General features: G+C 45.8%; 2 protein-coding genes across 2 annotated transcripts in view; both read right to left on the reverse strand.

The window, feature by feature from the left end:
• LOC123025395 (spermatogenesis-associated protein 2-like) overlaps positions 1-4967 on the reverse strand; it is a 7938-nt gene extending 2971 nt beyond the window's left edge. Inside the window, exon 1 of the mRNA XM_044434070.1 lies at positions 4643-4967. Within this exon, the coding sequence (XP_044290005.1) occupies positions 4643-4966 (324 nt within the window). The 5' untranslated portion in view covers position 4967. The remainder of the gene's footprint in view (positions 1-4642) is intronic.
• A 12402-nt stretch (positions 4968-17369) lies between these two features.
• BEAN1 (brain expressed associated with NEDD4 1) overlaps positions 17370-22373 on the reverse strand; it is a 33902-nt gene continuing 28898 nt past the window's right edge. The window contains exon 6 of the mRNA XM_044433900.1: positions 17370-17724. Within this exon, the coding sequence (XP_044289835.1) occupies positions 17370-17724 (355 nt within the window). The remainder of the gene's footprint in view (positions 17725-22373) is intronic.

Genomic DNA, 22373 nt, shown 5'->3' on the forward strand with positions numbered 1-22373 from the left:
TTAAGTAAGTTGGGCTGCACTCATAGCCATCCTGGGCCACATGCGGCCTGTGGGCCATAGGTTGGACACCCCTGCTCTAGATGTTCAGACTACCATGCCAATCAGCCAAAATGGACAATAGTCCATTGACCTATAATGCCCTAAACGGCTTGGGACCAGGATACCTGAAAGAACGTCTCCTTCCTTATATGCCCTCATGTCCCTTAAGATCTGCGGGAGAAGTCCTGCTCTGGGAACCCTCTCTAAAAGAGGTAAAAAGGACATCAACTTGGATTAGGGCCTTCTCTGCAGTGCCGCCCAGACTGTGGAATGTGCTCCCCAGAGAGGTACACCTGGCGCTGAGCTTATACTCTTTTCACCACCAGGTCAAAACCTTTTTGTTTAAGTGGTATTTTAAAAATTAATAATTTTAATGGTTCTGAAGTTGCTTTTGCTTTGTTTTGACTTAATCTGATTTATTTAGTGTTTATTTATTGTACTACACCGTGTTGTTGTTTTAATTGTTATTGGATGTTATTAGATTTTTTTTAAATTGTTCTTTTAAATTGTTGTAAGCCATCCTGAGATATTTATATAAACTAACTAACTCGCTCACTCAGGGGAAGTCCTCGACAAGCAAGGTCCACTTAGTGGGCAGACTGTCGTGTAACCTGCACTGCCTGTTCTGGGTCACTTCGGGACTATGTGAACCTGTGCTAAACATGGAGGATGGTGCTGCAGCACTGATACCAATCACAGGAACCCAGTGTCCTCCAAGAGCACCATCCTACAGACTGGATGCAATCCTATAGTCCTCAAGAGCGTGGACCAGCTCCTTGAGCAGCCAGGCGTGTTTCATGAGTGCCACCCTGAGTGCCACATTAGGGGCTCCGTGGGTATGGATGGTTCAGATGCTGCAGCACTGATGCGGCTCACAGGGGCCAAATGTGCTCAAGGGCCCATGCTGCCTCCCTGGTATCAGAGGTGCAATGAATAGAGGGGTGCATAACCATTTTGAACCACAGGCGGCATGCGTACATTCCAAGGGATCAGTCTTTTTCCCCTCTTTCCTAACTCGCTTCATTTTCCACCGAAACACATTTTTTAAAAGGCTAGAATGTGGCCTCCCCGTCAAGCCACCCCAGATACTTCCAATTTGTGTGTAACCACTCTTTTCTTTCCCCCGTTCTGCTCGCCAAATCCCTCATGCAAACCCTCTCTCATATGTCAGCTCCTCATTTGCACTGATTATCAAGTTCATGCATTGATACACCCCAGAATTTCTTCCTTTGTGTAACAGGACACCGAAAAATTTTGGTGAGAACTTTCAGTGGCAGGCAAACATTCAACCAACAGCTGCAATAATCTGATGCTTTGGACAATGACAATCAAACTCTGCAAATGTTTGGGATCTGGTTAAGAATTGCTTGGGGAAGTTCTATAGCTCTAGAAAGATTTTTAGCCCTTATTGTTAAGACATAGAGCTTCAGCACTGATCCCTTTCCAATAAACAGAATATAATAATAATAATAATAATAATAATAATAATAATAATAATAATAATAGCAAATAGTAAGGAATAAGTTTAATTACAAAGAATGAAAAATACAGCTTTTGGGGCAAAGAACTTGGATCCCACTCTTGCTAGGGAACAAATAATCCTAGCAGCATGGTCTCTGGAGTGCTGTTGCCATTTATAGCAGTTGCAGAAATAAGTTTCTAATCAAAAGGACAGACAAACCAGAGCACCGTTCTTTTCCATCAAATGGAATTTCAGCAAAACAAGTGCTGGCACACGGTTAAGCTGTGTTAGCCTAATTTTTAAAAGTCAGGCAGTTAGCTAATCTTTAACTCTGGACTTCAGTGGTCTTACAGCTCCTGCCTTCTTTCTGACTTCACTTTATATTACATCACTGATTTCAAAATTTGGTAAGTCAGTTGGCTTGTGCTGGGGGGACCTCCTGCTCATTCTCCTAAGTAGCAACCTAGACTGTCTTGATGGCACCACTGTCGTTATTAACTCCATTGGACAGTACAAGTGCAAGAATTACTGGGGCTCAGACTGGACCCAGTCTCCTTAGTCTTCAAGATAGCTTCTTAGCCACTAGGGGGATGGTGTGGCTAAACTGAAGGAGAAGATGAGGAAGGGGCTTAACTCTCATTAGCTTTCCCCCATGTTTTCTCACATGACTTAAGCACTGGGGTGTGCCCCTTTCTACAGGGAGAGTTCTGGGGAAAGCCTTTTCACTGCTTCACAGCAAAGTTTACAAGCTTGGACTGCATGGTTGGACATCCTAGAATAGGGAACCCTTGTATTGATGCCCTTGCTTGACCGTCATTGGCAACCTGGAATTGTGTGCATGCAAGCACATTCAGCATAGAAACCAAGTGTGCCACCAGAGATACAAAACCATCTCTACTGTACCCAATGTAGAAATGCCCTTCCTCTGAGAGTCCACCAGCAGTCCAGTAAATGAGAGGCCTTTCCCATGGCAGGCTAGGAAAAATGGTGGGTGTATCTGCGAAGCTGTGACATGAGGTCTGCATTCTATGCCGTGAGAACTTGCGAATATTACACCACAACTATGGAGACATGGCAATGCCACTTCTATCAGCATCACTGTTGCCAAAGAAACCTTAGTTCAATGGGCCCTGTTGCAAAACGGGACTCTTGAGTTTATTTAGTATGGGCCACAAAATTACTGGAATATAGGAAAAGATCTTGGAAGTTGTTTAACAGCTACACCCAATTATTTCCATAGGAAAAAGTAAGAGTGCTTTGGATTGAGAAGGCATGCTTATTAATTGACTATATTAAATCTGCCCCACTTTTGGTATTGCCCCTTTAGGGAGAGTTTTTGAACAAGACAGAATGCTTGCAGCAAGCATCTACACTTGTAGCCATGGGAAAATGTAATTTAGGACACAATCTTGTGGCCCTGAGACACTGTCTAGTTGAGGAAAGGCTGGAGCTCCAGGTTGTATTCTCTGACCTCAAACACCCATTCCCTGCAGCCAGCGCCAGTCTTTCCACACACAGCGTGGCTCAGAGGTTGCATGAGCAGCTTCTGAGCTGGCTTTGGGGTGGCCCGTGCACGAGCCTCCCCTGGAGACCAAGTATCCTGGCAGAGCCCAAGTTCATCTTCCTTTTGAGTAGGCATGAAACACTTAAGGCAGAATCCTATCTGAGGCTAGACAGAAAAAGGCCTGCAATGCTTGGCATGCCTTCTTTTCTGTTTGAGTTTGCACAGGGTTCTGACTCGAGCTGGCCAAAAGCAACCATGCAGGTGTTTTGTGGGGTGGGAGAAGCAGAGAAGGGATCTGCACCTTGCTGCTCCTTCCATCTTCGACAGGACTCTCCTCATCCTCTGAGTTCAAAGTCATGGGCAACCGTATTGGACTGCACACTTCCTCAACTAATCACTTGCCAGTGATAACACTGTTCCCTGTGGTTCCACAGTTCAGTTCCTAAAGTTACTGCTTGCAGAGTGAATGGAATATTTTGCAGGCAGGAAGATTTGCAACATAGTTCCACTTCAGTAAATGGAAACTAAACAAACAGCATGAGTCACCCAGCCTGATGATACAGTGACTGGGCCAGGTTATTACACTGCAACCAGTACGAAATTCTGCAATTCCTCCCCATGTACATTAGAACAGGGAAAATGTCAGTCTTGCAACTCCAAGCATGCCCCCCCCCCATGAAAAATGCACAGGGCTGTGTCATTAGTCTTTAAGGGAGCTTTTGCAGCTTGTGCCCCAGCATGGCTTGATAGGGCATGCTAGGAATTGTAGTTCAGCACATCTGGAAGGTACCAGGCCAGGGAAGGTTGGTTTAAGTTGCTCCAAAACCTTTTGCCATTTTTCTGGCAATAAACAAGGTCATGGTCTACCCACCTTGAAAATACAACTCTAAAAGCTGAAAGCTATTTCAGCATGTAGAAACCATCTTCATTTCAGGAAGACTTCTTGGCCATTTGTCCTTTTTATTGATATTTCCTTTTTAATACTGTATTTCACTCTTTTAATGTTTTTATTTTTACTGCGAAAGTTCACAGAGTACCTCTCCCAAATGCAATGTACTTGGACATTACAGTCATCCTTGGAGGCCTTCTTTGAAGTGCCAATTGTGGGGATGCTCAGAGGGCAGCAACAAGGGGGAGGGCCTTCTTGGGTGCCAGCCCCACAACCGTGAAATGATCGCCCTGCCGAGTCCTGCCAGGCACCAACCTTGTCGGCCCTTTGCTGCCAAGTCAAGGCGGCCCCCTGGGCTGGGGCACGAAAAGGCACCTCAGCATGATCGAATGGCACGATGGAGCACCTGAGAGCCAGTGTGGTGTAGTGGTTAGAGCATGGGACTGGGACTCAGGCGATCTGGGTTCGAGTCCCCACTCAGCCATGGAGCCAACTGGGTGACTTTGGGCCAGTCACAACCTCTCAGCCCAACCTACCTCACAGGGTTGTTGTTGTGGGGATAAGATGGAGGAGAATGATGTAAGCTGCCTTGAGCCCTTTGAGGAAAAAGGCAGGATATAAATCGAAAAAAAAAATATCGCACGGCTCTGACCCGGCGTTCCCAGTCCCTCGCCTACTCCCCGGGGCTGTTCAGGCTGAAAAGGGGAGGAGGAGCGCGCAGGGGGCTCCCGCGCCTCCCCCGACCTACCTTCAGCGACTTGATCTCCCTCCTCCACGGCGAGAGGAAGAGGTTGGCGCACACGAGCTCGAGGAACTCGAAGGCCCGGGCCAGCTTGCGGAAGACCACCGCGCCGCGCTCGCCCTTCATGGCCAGGCAGCTCTCCGCGATGCCGTACACGTCCCACCTCCCCCAGCCGTCGGGCAAGCCGGCGCCCGAGGCCAGCAGGCGCCGGGCCGGGCTCGTCACCGCCGCCTCGTTGCAGACCGAAAGTTTCCCTTCCGCCCAGTTCGCGCGGTGGAAGGAGAGGAAGTCGCGCAGCACTTCGCGCAGCGCCGCCGCCGGACCCCGCATCGCGCCGCCGCCGCCGCCCGCGGGCTGCTCGGGCAGCGGGGCGCGCCGGCTGCGGGCACCGGCCGAGGGAGTTGCTCGTCGGCCTCGTTTCGGGCCGGCGCTTTGCGCCTCTCCCATTGGCCCGCGGCGGCCCCGCGCGCGCGCTCGCTGGCCGCGCGCGCTGCCACTCAGGCGGCCCGCGGCGTCGGTCCTCGCCCAGACCAGGAAGTGGGCGCGGGGCGGGCCGAAGCGGGAGCGGCGTGGGGCGGGCCGTCCGGCGCCGCGCCCAGCCCAGCCAGCCCAGCCCAGCCCGTGAAGCCGCGGCGAGCGCGCCCGGGGCCAGGGGAGGCACGGGGCGGCGGCGGGCGTGGCGGGGGCCTTGGCCTCCTCGGCGGGGGCGGTGTTAGCCCCGAATCTGGAGCAGCCCGACGCGTTTGGGGAGCCCTCTGTTTCAGCGCGCGGCTGCCCGTGGGGTCGAAGTGACGCGATCCCCCTGGCTTGTTGTCCACGAGCGCTGCGCCCACCCGCCGGACCGCACATCCAGTTTTACAAATGGGGTGCGGGTAAGAGGAGCCCGGCGGGATCAGAACGAGGGTCCGCTGAGCCCCGCATCCTGTTCGCGCAGTGGTCAAGCGGCTGCCCCGGGATCCCGCAAGCAGGCCACCAAGACAGGCTTCTCCGTGAATTCATGCAGTCGCCCTTTACAGCCGTCCAAATTGGTGGCCAGCGCAACTTCCTGTGGAAGTGAATTCTGTGTGGAGAAGGAATTCTTTTTATTTGCATCTGTGATCAGGCTGCTTCATGGGATGACTTTGGGTTCTAGTATTATGGGAGCATAAAGCCTTGGTGTGGGTCTAGAAAAACTATCCTGGCTTTTAGCTGCTGGGAAAGTTCACTATACTACCTGTTGAATCATAATGGCCACACTATTCTTCTGGTACAGTCCATGCAACGTAATGTGGCATTCAGTGAAAATGAAAGAAAGTGCAGTTTCTTCTGATACAGTGGTACCTCGGCTCACGAACTTAATCTGTCCCACGACTCTGGTCACGACCCAATTGGTCATGAGCCAAGTCAAATTTCCCCACAGGGTTCAATGTAAATATTTATTTGTGATATTTATATTAAATAAGTTTAATCCGTTCTGTAAATATTTGTTTTAATCACAGGGAAGACGGGCACAATTGCAGGCATGCTGGGGAGGAGACGGGCATGGTCGTGGCCATCTCCCCCCCCCCCCCCAGCACGATCGTAACCATCTCCCCCTCCACGAGCATGATCGCGGTCATCTCCCCCCTGCCCCCCGCATGACCGCGATCGCGCCCGTGCAGGAAAGACAGCTGCAATCGTGATCATCACCCAATGCAGAGTTCGCGACCTGCGGCAAAATTTTTATGAAATTTCTGTTCGCGACCCAATTTGGTCATGAACTGAGGCGTTTGTGAGCCGAGGTACCACTGTATTTTGCTATATCACAGTACCCCTTAGAGCTCATGTAGCAGGAGAGCAGGTACTCACTCATGAAGTGCTCAAATCTCAATTCTGACAAAACCCAGAAGTAGATACAGCAGACAAACTGAGTGTGTGTCTGTGTGTGTGTACAAAATTGTGGTCTGGAGCAAGTGGATAAGGAGACAGTTTTCTCTCTCTCCCATATTACTAGAACCCAGGCAGGCCATCCTATGAAGAGGACAGGTGCAAGCTTCAAAAGAGATCAAAGGCTCATGCATGTTCACGAAGAATGTGGGAACAGCGTGCTGGATGGGGCAGAGAACCTTGATCTGAGGTAGCATGGCTCCTCATGGTGAGAGAGTCCTACAGCACTATTAGTGCAGTATATACAAGCTTAATAAATAATATGGTGATATTCTTATGTACCTAAGTTGGCTCTTGCTGAATTTTACCTAGTACACCATATTAATCTTTAGCTTTGTCAATATGAAAAGTAATTTCTTTCTGCTTCTGCTTGCCATCTATGAAGGAACCTTTGTGTGTTGCCTAAGGAGAGACAGATCCAGGTAACAGCTGGATTTTCTAGAAAGGAAAAAGGATCAGCCTATCTCTGTTTCTTATAGAGTGTAATTTGAGATTGATGCTTAAGAAGTCCTACAATTCTTAGCTTGCTTCAGCCAACACTGGGAGTTGCAGGACTCTCTTTTTCTGTCTAAGCATGCATCCGATTGTACCCTAGACTCAGTATAGACTCTGTGGCTGCAATGTTGGCCGATGTTCCCTTCTCCCACAATTATTTTTGTTTTGTTTTACACCTAGCCTGGTGAAGAGAGTTTTGGAGAACTTGTAAAGCTTGCACACTATTTGTGACCGATGAGTTGGCCTAAGAAAGGTTTTGCCTTAATGAGAATGTTGGAATTGTTATTTAGGGCAGCTTTCCCCCAAGGGTTATTTTTAGAGTGTGGGCTGGATCTTTGAGGTTGACAGAAGCAGGATTAATGCAATGATGTCCTTTCCCTTCCTTGAGTACAGAGCTTACTGTGCATTGAAGTTTTGTGCCACATACCAGTATTTCTGTGAAAAGATGAACATCACCTGCGAACTAAAGTACACCAGGCTCACACATGCTGTGTCATACATGATAACCCATTATCACTGTGAGATTGCCTGGCACTATAGCCCAGTGTGGTTGTTATCTTGGTGCCTGTACTTCTGCAGGAGCAGAAACGTTTTTGCTTCAATGTTTTTCATCTATCCTGAGAATTCTAAGGGCATCTCATAATTTTGATGTGACTTTTAGCAATCATCATTTCTGTATGAAGTTGTTATGTCCTTTGGATATTCAGCATGGCTTTCTCCCCATATACATCTGGCAACTCTCTCTGCAGAAGAAGGGAGTGTTTCAGATGAGAACCATTTCAGAGAGAAACTAAATGAAGATGGGAAGAATCTAAAGTCGCTGCTGTTTCAGAAAGTGGGAAATGATATGGGCTCTTGCCAGTACATATAAGAACATACTTCCATATTCACTGCCAGACTATCCAGCAGAGATAAAACCCAGAATGATATTTGGGTTAAACTGTGGACATTCTGAACACCAACTCAAAACATTCTGAATAAGAAAAAAATTCCATGGTAAGTTTTTTCAATTTGCAGGATTCTTGATTTCACATAAGACAACTTTGTTAAAGTGATGGTTTGCACATGTGTAAGTTCAAGTGGCTGTGGTCTAATACAAACCATCAAATGACCTTTGGGAATGGTAAGAAAATACACAGTGGTACCTTGGCTCACGAACTTAATCTGTTCCACAACTCTGGTCGTGACCTAAATTGGTTGTGAGCCAAATCAAATTGCCCCACAAGGTTCAATGTAAATAAGGTTACTCCGTTCTGTAAATGTTTTTTTAATCACAGGGAAGACAGGCACAATCATGGACGCACTGGGGTGTGGGGGAGAGGTGTGATCGCAGCCATCTCCCCCCCCCCCACCCCCGAGCGCACCCATGATCGTCACCTGATGCGGAGTTCGTGACCTGAGGAAATTTTTTTCCTAAATTTCTGTTTGCGACCTGATTTGGTCGTGAACTGAGGCATGCGTGAGCCAAGGTACCACTGTATTAGTAATTTATATAGTGTCACCAATTAACATTTTGCTTATCTTGCACTGTAAATAGCATGTGGTTCGGGTCTAGAATGTTAGGCTGGGACTCTGGGGTCTTGCACACGGCCTGCTGGAGGGGTCCTGTGGGAGGCTGGTTTGCCATGGTGTGTACAGAGTGCTGGACTAATTAGACTTTTGGTGCGATCCAGCCCGGCTTTTCTTGTGTTCTTGTTCTTATTCCCCATTCAGCCATGAAACTCACAGGGTGATGGGGAGGGCGGGCTGTTACCGACTACGAGCCTGACCTGCTTCGCACACTTGTGAGAGTAAAACAGAGAAGCAGCTGAGGATCATATAAGCTGCCTTGGATGCCTTGGGGGAAAGAGATGGGATGTAAATAAATAAAGTGATTACAGTCTGTAATTTTTGCAGTTCATGGTTAATGGACCCCACTGTATCTGCCACACCCCTTTCGCTCCATGTGCCTGCAAATTAGCAGTAATGTGTCATCAGCCTGTTGAGGTAGGCTCCCTTCAGAGCTCCCACGAGATGTTTTGCTGTCGTTGCAGAGCTGCAAATGATTCTCTCAGCCCTCCCAGATAGATACTGAAGATGAAACTCAAATGCTTTGGCCACCTAATGAGAAGGAAGGACTCCCTTGAGAAGAGCCCAATGCTGGGAACGATTGATGGCAAAAGAAGGGGATGGCAGAGGTTGAGGTGGCTTGAGTGGGGTGACTGGGGCAGTGGGTGTGGGCTTGGGTGGACTCTGAGGGATGGCGGAGGACAGGAGAGCCTGGAGGAATGTTGTCCATGGGGTTATGATGGGTCAGGCACAACTTTGTGGCTAACAACAACAAACTCAAAATGAGTTGAGCGTTGCTGACGCATGAGGCAGAAAATCCCACAGCCACCTCTCTCATTCCTGAATGCAATTCCTAGATTGCAACTTAACATGCAATAAAGAATTGTTGGTTATTTAATTCCCGCTCCCTAAGGCCTCACGCCCCCCTCCCCCGGAGGAGGGCCAGCCCTGAGCATAATGCATGAAAGCCAATGCCACATTGATTGGTTTGGGTGACATGCCACAGCTTATTGTGGGTTATGTAACCTGCAGGTGGGGTGACTGTGGGAGATGAGCTGCGTATCCACACCTGCTCAGGGTTTGTCCAGTTGTGCACTTTATTTGAAGTTTTTATATGCCACCCAATATCACAGTCTCTGGATGGCTTATGAAAAAACAACAATCCAACAAAGAACATACTACATCCGACCATTAGTGATAAAATCAAAGATAAAACCAATTAAATATTAAAATGTTGGGGAAATGAAAAGGTTTCCACCTGATGCTAAAAAGAATAAAGCGATGGTGCCAGGGGAACCTCCCTGGGGCACATGGGCCAAAGTCGGAGTGCCACTGCCGAAAAGGCCCTTCTCTGGGTAGCTCCCCTCCTAATTTCCTTCAAAGAGGGCTCCCGGAGAAGGACCTCTGCCCCAGATCACAAGGGGTGGGAGGGCACATAGGGAAGGTGTTCTTTCAGGTATCCAGGACCCAAGCCATTTAGGGCTTTATCAGCCATGAGCTGTGTGAAGGTTACGAGTAAATACCCCTTGCAGAACCCTAAAGCTGACCTTGGGTTATGAGAGGAGATGCGTTTAAGCTTTGCATAACACATACTTGGTGGGTTGGCTCCAAGCTAAACAGATCAGAGGAGGCTGCCCCAGCTGGTCTCCCTAGAGACTCTTGTATCTCTGGGTTGCAAGCAGCCAAGCTCCCAGAGAGTGAGCAAACAGGAAGAGCTAGCAGGAGTTTGGCAGCAGAGCTGCAGTGGAAGAGGCAAAAGGATGGGGGCCGGACTAGCCCAGCAACAGCCTCTTCCAAGAGGCCGTGTGTGCCAGAGAGCTGCAACTGAAGGGGCGCAGCCTGAGGAGCTGAACCCTTCCCTCCCCACACTGCACCCCTATCCTGCTCTGCCGCCTCGGAACAGCCTCCCTCGCACGGCCTCTGCCGCATTCGTGCCTGCCTTCCAGGATATGCTGCCACACAGTAAGACTTGGAGCCACTCGGAAGTGAAACATGCAGAAATACTGAGTTGAGTCCGAGTTGGGTTGCTGATATGACTTGAGGGAGCTTCTTGGTTTGAGTCCCCAACTCTGCTGATTAATAGCAGGAACTGTGTGGGTGGGGAGATTTATCCTGGTTCCTGACTTCTACCATATTTCCTCGAAAATAAGACCTAACCAGAAAATAAGCCCTAGCATGATTTTTCCAGGATGCTCATAATATAAGCCCTACCCCAAAAATAAGCCCTAGTTAATATTTTGGTCACCTAATGAGAAGGAAGGACTCCCTGGAGAAGAGCCTAATGCTGGGAACAATAGATGGCAAAAGAAGAAGGGGACGGCAGAGGATGAGGGGGCTGGATGGAGTCACTGAGGCAGTCGGTGTGAGCTTAGGTGGACTCCGGGGGCTGGTGGAGGACAGGAAGGCCTGGAAGAATGTTGTCCATGGGGTTGCGATGGGTTGGACACGACTTCGCGACTAACGACAAAGATCGTCAGGCAGACGGACGGGGAAATGTGGTAGAACGTCCATTACACACAAGGGACATATTGAATTATGTAATAATAATATCAATATATAATTAAATATACATAAATACTATTATTGACATTGATACTTAAAATAAATGATAATATACATTTTAATTAAGTATTTGTAAACACCAATGCCTATGTAAACAGATGAACTTGAGACTCATTGCCGAATGACCAATCGGAGTTCAGACACAACGCACAAATAACGTGTGCTCTTGATAACGAACAGACATTTTTCATAATTCAATACATTGTGTGTTGTAATGGATGTACTTAATGCACTTGTGTGTTGCTACTCCTGTCTTGTAAATCTTCGTTTAACACCTGATTTAATGGTAGATTTAAAGGGAATAATATTTTGACCTCCAGACAAGATGAGTGCAAAAAGAAAGAGCTATTTTGTCCAGTACAAGAAAGGAATCATGGAGGATTCCAAGGACAAGAATCTTACAGGTTTTGTAAGGAAAAAATATGACATCTCCTGAAAATAAACCCTAATGCATCTTTTGGAGCAAAATTAATATAAGACCCGGTCTTATTTTTGGGGAAACATGGTAGCTGAACAGCTCAGAGGAATTTGGTGGCAGAGTTTGGCAGGGGAGGTCAAGGGAGAGGCCCCTCAAATTTTTTCTTCTTTCTTCCCTTACTCCCCCTCCCCTTTTCTTCCTTGTAACACTGGTTACTGGTTGTTACAACAGGTCCAGCAAGCTAAAATCAGAAAGGTCGCAGAAAGAAAGGACCAGGAAGAGTCCCCAGTGGTGGTGACCTACAGCGTCCATGCAAAGTTTGTTTTCTTGCCTGAGATCAACATGGCCTAATGGAAGAAGGAGTTTTTAGACAGAGTGATAGAACTGTGGCAGCTGGGAGCAGGACAGGAGCTAGAAGTGCAAGCTGAGACAGTAAAGGAGAATCCTGAGGGAAGGGAAAATGGGAGGAAACTCCTTGGAAAAGGGTGGCAAGTGCAGAAGAACTAGAAGGCATTGTGCACCAGTGGAAGCCGTGGAGCTCTCAAACTGCTTTCAGTTACTCAAGGATGAGGCTGTGTCAGGATCCAAAACAGCTTTGGGGCTCCATCTGTTGGCTGAGCAGCAGAAGAGCAGCCCAGGTAGTTGCAGGGTTACTCCCTCAATCCCTCAGCTACCAGGGCCCTCATCAGCACCACCTGGGAACCCTGGGGGAGAAGCTATAGAAGACCTGTCTCTCTCCTCCAGAAGCTGCCTTGAAAATGAAGTTCTCTAGACTTTCTGCAGTGCTCTTTGCTTGTTGTGATCTAAACTTTTGGCCCTTGCTTCTGTTCCTGGACCTTGGTCCTCCTGCTGCACCTCCTCCTGCTTCAGCCCTCAGGTACCTGTTCCTGTCTGCATTGCTTCCTTGGTTTCTTGACTCTTGGCTTGCTTGACTACACTTTTGCCTCTTGGACTGGACTTACCTTTCTCTTTTGCTCCTGGCACTGACCTTGGACAGTTGGGTAAAGTTTTGGACTTGTTTGGGATTGGACTTTGGACTCTAGTGTAGTTGCCTGGGTCCTGGTGTGTGTATTGCTTAGTCAGCTGCCTGTGACCCAGATGCTGACAGCCCGGAGGACAGCCTGCAGTGGAGGAACTGCAAGCCATCCTGTGCAACACTGAACAAGAGGCTAAGCGGACCAAGCAGTGGCAACGATACCAAGGCTTGCAAGAGCAAGAAGAGTGTTGGTTGTTGGAGACTTCCTGTTGTGTGAAATGAAACACATGCATGCCAGGAAGACCCATGGACTCATCAGGTATGCCATCTCCCTGCAGGACGAATTAGTGATGTAACAGAGAGTGACAAGGCTCATCCAGCCCACTGAAAGGTATCCCTTTCTTCTTACACATGTGGGAACAAATGACAACTGCCAAATGGAGCTTTGAAGAAATCATATCAGACTTTGAATCTTTAGGGATAAAAGTCAAGAACTTTGGGGCTCAGTCAGTTTTCTCTTCAATCCTTCCAGATCAAAGAAGTAGAATAGACAGGGAAAGAACAATACTTCATGCGAATGCCTATCTATGAGGGTGATGATAATGTGAGAAATTTGGATTCTGGGACCATGGGCTACACTTCCTGGAAGATGGACTGCTGGCATGAGATGGGGTTGCAGCTTACAAGGACTGGAAAAAGTATATTTTTCCACAGCATGAAGTTTATCAAGAGGACTTTGAACTGAATCCTACAGGGGAGGAAGAAGATAATCTAATTGGGTTGAATGAATCCAAAACTCCAAAGCCCGATGAACTCCATCCTACAATCACAAAGGAACCGATGGAAGAACTCTCAGAACCACTATTATCTTGGAGAAATCATGGAGGACAGGGGAAGTGCCAGATGACTGGAAGAAGGGCAAATATCCCTATCTTCAAGAAAGAAAAGAAGAACCTGGGAACTACATACCTGTCAGTTTGATATCAATCCCTGGGAAACCTCCAGAGCAGATTTTGAAGCAGTCAATCTGCAAACACCTTGAAAGCAATGAAGTGATTACAAGAAGCCAATATGGATTCCACAAGAAAATATCTTGCCAGTTGAATCTGATTTCATTTTGGATTGGGCAACCTCCCTGATGGCCTGTAGGAATGCTGTGAACGTAATAATCTTGACTTCAGCAAAGCTTTTGACTGAGTCTCCCATGATCTCCTGGTTACCAAACTAGCTCAGAGTGGGCTAGATGGAACAACAATCACGTGGATCCACAGTTGACTACAGAATTGGACTCAATAAGTGCTCATCAATGGGACCTTCTCAAACTGGGGAGAGGTATAAGTGGGGTACCTCAGGGGTCAGTCCTGGGGCCAGTGCAACATTTTAAATAATGATTTAGATGAGGAAGTGCAGAGTTGCAGATGACACAGAACTGGGTGGGATAGCTAAAGCCCTGAAACTCACAAAAAGGATTCAAGGTGATCTTGATAGGTTGGAATGCCGGGCTGAAAACAGCAGAATGAAATTTAGTAGGGACAAATGCCAAGTTCTGCACCTAGGAAAATGAAACCAAATGCATCATTACAGGAGGGGCAATACTTGGTTGGCTCAGTAATACTGCAAGTGAAAGGGATCTTCAAATTGTTGTAGATCACAAGCTGTAAATATGAGTCAACCCTGTGATGTGGCTGCATGAAGGGCAAATGCTACTTTATACTGGATCAATGGAAGTATCATTTCCAAATCCCATGAAGTACTAGTTCCCCTTTGCTCAGTACTGGTTAGGCCTCATCTGGAGTAGTGTGTCCAGTTCTCGGCACCACAGGTTAAAAAAGATGCAAACAAGCTGGAAAAGTTTCAGAGGAGGGAAACGAGGATGATCCAGGGACTGGAAACAAAGCCCTGTGTGAAGAGATTGAAAGAACTGGATATGTTTATGCTCAAGAAGAGAAGACTGAGGGGAGATATGAGAGCACTCTATAAGTACTTGAAAGACTTCCGGAGAGGAAGGATGGGCTCAATCATCCCAAAGTGCAGGACACAAAATAATGGTCTCAAGTTACTGAAAGCCAGATTCCGACTAAACATCAGGAAAATTTTCCTGACTGTTAGAGCAGTAAAAGCATGGCACCAATGACCTCGGGAGGTTGTGGGTTCTCCCGCACTGGAGGCATTTGAGATGGACGGCCCTCTGAGAGGGGTGGCTTAACTTGAAGTCCTGCACTGAGCAGGGCGTTGGACCCGATGGCCCTGTGGCCACTTCCAACTCTGCTTTTGAATGATTCTTTGATTCTACAGCTCTATGACATGACGTGCAAACCCCATGAAAGGTGTTCCCTATTCCGAATGGCACCAAGGGTGTGTTATCCTGTTATATGGAAAGCCCCAATAAATGTGTTAGTCTTTTAGGTGTCACAAGGTGTTGTGTTGTTTTTTCTGCTGCAGGCAAAAACTTCTACCATCTATAGATGGGAACAGTTTTAGATTGCAAACAAGTAAACAAACAGATTTTTTCCCTAAGTAATACTGGTAATTTATTATGTTCTATTGTATTTCAATGTATTTTATTGTGTTGTAAGCCGCCCCGAGGCTTCGGCAAGGGGCGGCATAGAAATGTTATAATAATAATAATAAAAAATAATAAAAACAAAGCAACACACAGAAGGGAAGCGTATCAGTGGGAAAAAGTGCATGGAGATTGACTGATTTCTAGAGCCCTCATTTGTTTTGCTTGTGTTGGTTGTTTTACTTCTCCCAGTAATCTTGTCAGTGATTTTCAACACTGCTGCTTTCAAGGAACTCACCCCACAGAGATTTGTATCCCAGACTTCCTCTTCGTTGGGGCCCTGTGCTTACAAGGGTTCTGGGAGGGCGATGATCTTGAGTGCTTCACTGCTTTCTCTGCGATTCTGCTGGTTTTTTCACCTGCCATTTCTGGGGGAGCACGTAGTGAGGAGACAGGGTTTGCCTTGTCCCTTTCCTCTAACCGGTTGTGTGGATGGTGCCCAGCAAGAGAGGGCAAAGGAGTGGGTACCATTAACAATGAATGAGCTGGTGGGGCTTCCTGCCCAAGCATCTCCAAAATCTGGGGCAGGAACAGACTGATAGCTACCTATATATACCACTTTAGTTTTTTTTGCTACATTTATACCCTGCCTTTTTCTCCAAAGAGCCCAAGGCAGCACACAGAATACTCCTCTCCATTTTATCCTCACAACCCTTTGAAGTTGGTTAAATTGAGAAACAGAGGGTAGCCCAAGGTCACCCAGTGGGCTTCATGCCATTCTGAGAACTAGGAGCCACAGGCCTTGTACAACCCTTTTCAGCTTGTGCCTTTGGAGAGGAGCAGAATTTCCTACCCCCCCCCTCCCGCCACCAAGAATCTCCAAAATTAAGGTAAGGTAATTCATATAAAAGAAACAACAAAGCAGCAGGGCAGGTTGGTGTCTCCTGTGTCAGTGGAAACTCCTTAGCAGTTGCAGTTTGTATCCTGAGCTTTACAGAAACTATCCGTGGTGCTTAAATCCATCTCCAAAACAGGTTTACCTTCATGGAGTACCATGGGTAGCTCCTATAAAACTCAGGATAAAAACTGCAATGGATGGGGAGCCACTTCTCTAGCACAGCAGCAAAGCAACACTTCTCACACCAAGAAGCAGGGTGGTGGAGGAGGAGGAGGAGGAGGAGGAGTAACTTCCCCTTCATGCCTGAATCATGTTTAGTGCTAAATGGCTTTCAGGTATGATTGCCAAATGGAAGCTGCAAGAACAGAGGCTGTGTATCTCTGGAAACCAGGTGTCATGGACAGATCACAAGGGAAAGTTTTTCCCAAAGAAATATGTGGGATGAATGCTTGAAAAGGTTCTAGTGACTCTGGAAGTGAGATAAAAAGAACATGAAAATGAATTTTTAATACCCTAAACCCTTCTCTCTACCCACTGCATCACGCTGGCAGGGTTCAGACATGAAAACTCTCACTCAAGGGTCAAATATGGGTTGTTGAGCTGTTGGTTGATTTTGAAATGTGGGTTACTGTATTGTATTAATCCAGCTGAGATAATAAACCATGGGGAACAAACCACAGTTTGCAACCCAAAAACAAAGCATGGGTTCTTTTCATGGGGTGTTTGTAGTTAACAAGCTAGTGCTGCTGTGTTTAAACTGCACAATCACCCATGTTTCAGTAACAATCTACAATTCAACAACTGACAACCTTTCATTGTGCTTGGGCATATGTTCAAATCCAAGCTCAGTTAGAAATTTAACAAAGAAGCTTCTCTCACCTTCAGCTCCTTTTCTGTCAAATGGGAGTAGTTAAGATATAGCATTTTTGTGGAAAAAAAGAAGCTGAGAAAATGTTTCTTTCCTGAGCTGTGCTCTAAATATACACAAAGACACATTTTCCTCCAGTGCTGCAAACAATTGTTTTTTCTCTTATTACTAACATCTACTAACAAAGTAGTTTAAAAGACAGATGCAGCCCTTTTATATCTTATTCCTTTTGTTCTAAGACATGCAAAGCACCATTACAAATCTGACAATTTGGCCTGAGCATACAACAGGCATCTATCTACCTATAGTGCTTTTAGCCAGAGAGGCTTTCAAAGGCTACAGAGCCACCCAAAGACCCTAACAATTGTATTGTTTTACGCTTTGAGGAGAACAAACTATGATGAACAAGTAGGGAACTTTTCAACATGAGTTGTGTCCCCTGCACCTCCCAACTAACCCACTTGAGCCCTGTTAAAAGTAGAAAAGTTTTGCTAATCTGCACCATCACCCTTTCTTCTCCTTGAAGGGTTCCTTCAAGGCATGTGGCAAATTATTTTGCTTTACATTGTTCTGTTGACAAAGTTCTGATAATAATTTGTAGAATTTTTCAGTACATCCAGTGGGACCAGTGGAATGGGGATATTTTGTTCGCACACCACAGTCTCATACGGAGGAGCAGCCTCCATTGGGAAGGATGATGACAAGGAAATAGAAGGAATAGGCTCCTGGAGATCTTGTGGTCCAGACAAATACCCAGCGTCCCTTTCCATAGATGTCCCAAGAGACAACTCTTCATCCCAGGGAACGTTTAGAGTCTGTTCATTTTGTCGACAAGGGTCAATCAGGGAGTAAGGCGGAGGGTCATCTGTAGGAATACAGGTCTGAGCTGCTTGGTCTCCAACACACTCATCATAGCTGAAAGAAAACAGAATCTTTATTTATCTTCACTCTGCATCAAGATCAGAGGCGAAATATGCTTACAGACCATAAAAAGAGAAATAAAAGCTGCAGCTTGGTATAAAATTCTGTGCTCCATCCATAAATAGGTTCCATTTATGTGTCCAGTGTAAACACCACAATCTCCTGTATGAAGGGCTGCTAGAGGGCAGTCGTCTGTTTGAAGAAGGGAGGGCAGGGCCCCCAAAGCATCTGGGGAACAGGCCAAGCAAGCAGGCCAACAGGGAGGCTCATCATAGCCTTCCTCAATATGTTGAGATAGGCTGTACCTGCAGCAATTATTTCTAAACTTGCATCTATACACCTCAGGCAGCACATTCACATTTCATGCAAGCTGGTTTCTTCTTTTTGGTGGAGCATCTCCTCTTTTTTCATGTGTGTTAAGTGGCCACTCCAACATTATGCTGGGGCTATTCAAAATGCTAGTTTTATCTTTAAAACTGTCAATGGCCACGCCTTGGTATAAGTTAGAGATAGTGCCTTTTCATCTATGCTCTACCACTAGGAGGAGTGAAGTGGCCCCTCACATGGGAGATGGTGGGCAGTAGTGGGAATATAGTGTAAGACTGAGCTCTATGGACCATTCATGGGCCGCCCAGGATTGCTAAGTTAACCTGTTGCCCTCAGGTGTGCTGGAGAAAACCGTCCCATCACCTTTGTTGAAATAAGTTTCCACTGCCCATCTAGTTGGCTTCTGTACATGGAACGTGGGGGCCAGAGGCCATCTTGTTCTTGACCTAAGAAAGCACAATGTCTTGAGCTAGTCCCGCACACTAAATTTCCCTATTCCTTTAGATGTAGGAATGAGGGTCCATCCAGGGCTGGTTCCTGGAAAAGGGCTGAAGCCACCATTTTAATTTCACAGAGTGTTTTGGAGTTCATTTGGGAGCACTACACGAAACCAAAATGGTGGAAAGACCCAGCTGCCCGTCACTGTTCTGAAAGCCGGGCCCATTTTATTTTGGAACTGGGCAGGCCAGCAACAAGGTAGATCCCGCTGGGGCAGCTGCCCATGAAAGCTGCGTCACAGCATTATCCCTGCTAACATATAAATTGTCGTTTAAGGCCCTCAGTTACTTCAGTTTCTTCCAAACCAAAAAGCTACAAGTACCTTTGTTCAGAAAGAAGGAATGCTTGCTTTTGTTAAAATGGCCACCAGCATGGATGAGTTGGAGAAGCAGCAGGAAAAGCTGTCCAGCTAAGTATTTTGTGTCCTCAACTGTTTTGTTCTTTCCTTGATGAAGCCAAGATACCAGAAATGGGCTCCATCTCTTGAACCATGAAGAGGAGCTGGAAACAGCAGGCAAGCAAAACACCATTTAGCTAGTTGCTTGTCAAGCATTGTCCTTATAGGACAGAGTGATAAGGTATTGTAGTGGTTGGACTGCTGGACCAGGTCTCAGGCCTCAGGAGATCTGGGTTCTATTCCTCACTTAGCCAAGAATGACCTTGGGCCAGTCATTGACTGTCAGAGCAACCCACAAGAGAAAGTTATGAACAGCACCCGTTCCAGGCCTTTTGTGCTCAAGGCAAGGCTAACTACTTGTGCCCCTCCCCTCCCCCACTACTAACCAATTTTGAAAAACAGATGGCTTGTAGGAAAAATGAAAAGCACAAAACTTGAAATTGCTAATTTAAAAAGAATGTGAGAATAAATAATACAACAATCTTTGATTTTCTTTCTCAAAGACAAAACAGTTTTAGAACACAAATCACAAATCATTTTGATAATCCTGTGAATTATGATGTTAAAATTTAACTCTCTTGAATGCTCCCATTTCAGGCGTATCAAAATCTCATTTTGTGTCCCTTTTCCTTGACAAATTTTGTCACTAGTTCTTTAAGGTCATAGAATTATAGAACAGTAGAGTTGGAAGGGGCCATGAAGGCCATCAAGTCCAACCTCCTGCTGTTGCAGGACACCAGGTTACACCATCCCACTCAGATGGCTCTCTAGTTTCTTTTGAATGTCTCTAGTGTGGGAGAGCCCACCACCTCTCTAGGCAGCTGGTCCCACTGTCGTATTGCTCTGACAGTGAGGAAGCTTTTCCTATGTCCAGCCTGAATCTGGCTTGTCGCAACTTGAATTGATTATTCTGTGTCCTACACTCTGGCATTAGCAAGAAGAGATCTTTGTGACAGCCCTTGAAGTACTTATAGAGAGATATCTTGTCCCCCATCAGTCTTCCTTTCTCAAGGCTGAGCATGCCCAGTTCTCTCAGTCTCTCCTCATAGGGCAGTGTTTCCAAACCATGGATCATTTTTGTTGCCCTCCTATGGACCCTTTCTAATTATTCTGCATACTTCTTAAATCTTGGTGCCGAGAACTGAACACAGTATTACAGGTGAGGTCCGACTAGTGAGGAGTATAGGGGAACTACTACTTCTCATGATTTGGAAGTAATACTTCTGTTAATGCATCCGAAAATAGCATTTGCCCTTTTGGCGGCTGCATCACATTGTTGGCTATTGTCGACACAATAAGGTCAAGTGCTTATGCTTGGGTACATTAAATTGATATAGTTGCCAAACTAACTAGTCTCTTTTGCAGCATTGTTGAGCGTGTGTATGTTTGTGTAAGTTTGAGCTTTGAGAAACTGCATTCACCACTTGCCACTGACACTGGAAGTGTGAGAAGGATCCTTATAGCACAGAAACATTAGGCACCCTATCCAGGAGTTTTTGTTGCAGTCTATGCAGTGGTGGCATATCTGGTGGAAGTCTTTGAGCTATTGCTATAAATTCACAGGACAGATCTTCAGTATCAATACCTTTGTTTCCATTGTACATCAAGGATTTCCCCAAAATTTTGCAAGTCTTAAGAACATTTTCATTTTTTTTGGCTGACACTGAATATATCATACAGGAAGTCAAATAGGGAAATCTATTGTTGCAGCAGGTGGAATCTCATTCCAACAGATTGAATGGTCACATCTAAGAAATCATAATAGAAAGAATTTCTGCTTTGCATCTTGTGGTGCCTCATCTTGTGCCTCATACTCAAACTGCTGTTTTGTTCTCCTTTCCCTCCCTAACTTGTTCTCTCTCAAAGCTGGGTAATATTTCTAGCTCCATTCAATTCTCGGTAGCATCTATCAAAACTTGTTGAAAATCCTTATCACACCTACAGCCCACAAGGTAATTATAGCTGAATTTAAATCAGTGTCCTCCTTATTTTGTAGTAGTTTGCTTGTAAGACTGATTTTCAAAAAGATGTTGTACCATGTAACAAGGGATACCACAAACTTGAACTTTCAAATTGCATCAGCAAGAGCCCTAGCTTCCATTTGAGAAGCATTTCCAGATAATTTTTTAAGGTTCATGTCCTCAAAGATCTCCATCAAGGCATCGTATATACTACCAAGATGATATCTTGGTGGTTTCGAAGCATCAATCTGACCCTTCCATCTTGTTTGACTCAATGGCTTTACAGTCATGCCTGAGTGTTCCAACTAACAGTGGTTAGTTAGAACTTGAGTTGATGCAGATAACTAATTATAGATCTGGTGAAACAAACTGAAGAAACTTGCTGCTTCCAGATAACACTTAGCAGCATCATTGACCACCATGTTTAAAGAGTATGCATTGCAGGGCATGAAAAAGGCACATGGATTTATGTCTAGCATTCTCTTTATATGACATTTTTTTACCTTTCATGTTACTCTCATTACTGTAACCTTGACTACACAGATTCTCAAGTGGTAATCCCATTTGCTCAAGAGTTACTGTCATAAAGGCATCTGAAGTCTCCTGTAGTGGAACAAATTCTAAGAAAAGTTCTTTTATCAGAACCGCAGGTTCAGACATCTCAGTATCTGATGGTCTGAGTACATCAACCTAATGTACAACCATTGACATTTGTACAATATGGCTAATGTCTGGTGTGCAGTCCAGAATAACTGTGTAGTATCTGGTTGAGTTTAGCATGCTAAAATTCTCTGCTTTATAGCACCTGCTAGAAGTTGTATAAGCTCATTTTGGATATCTTTTCCTAATTAGTGAATCATTATTCACCTTTAACTCTGTGCAAATGTTCACTCATGATAGGATCAAAAAGGGAAAAGGGCTAAATATTCTACAACTTCAAAAAAATTCCATTGTTAACACTGTAAAACTTTTCATTTGCATCATGGAATGCCATGTTTTGCATGCCAAGAACTCTGACCAAAGCAACCAAGCATTCCAAGACTTGTTTCCAATGTTGTTCTTTTTGCCTGATTTTCTGCTGGTTAATATTATCAGTAGTTTTTGCTTTATATAACTGCAATTCAAGTTCTCTTCAAGACTGGTAGTTTTCTAAATGGGAAGTATTCCACTATTGTAAAGACAGAACTGCTTCAATATTCTTCGTCTTTTAAACCTGGTTCTTGTAGAGCTGATGCACCATTTCTTTTGCTGAGCTGCCAACAACAACACAAACAACAACACACCTTTTGCGGTGGACTAAACCAGCCATCGATAGCACACTTCTTCATTGTTTGCTAGTATCCTCCTGTAGTGTATAGGAGAAAATCTTCTGTTGTTTGAGTCTTTGGGAAAATCATATGATAGAATCTGCTGTTACCCATGTTGTAGTATAAGCAGTCACAAATTATCATGGCAATGGT

This window comes from Varanus komodoensis, unplaced genomic scaffold (genome assembly GCF_004798865.1).
Source record: "Varanus komodoensis strain SLA01 unplaced genomic scaffold, ASM479886v1 scaffold27, whole genome shotgun sequence".
NCBI classification, from domain to species: Eukaryota; Metazoa; Chordata; class Lepidosauria; order Squamata; family Varanidae; genus Varanus; species Varanus komodoensis.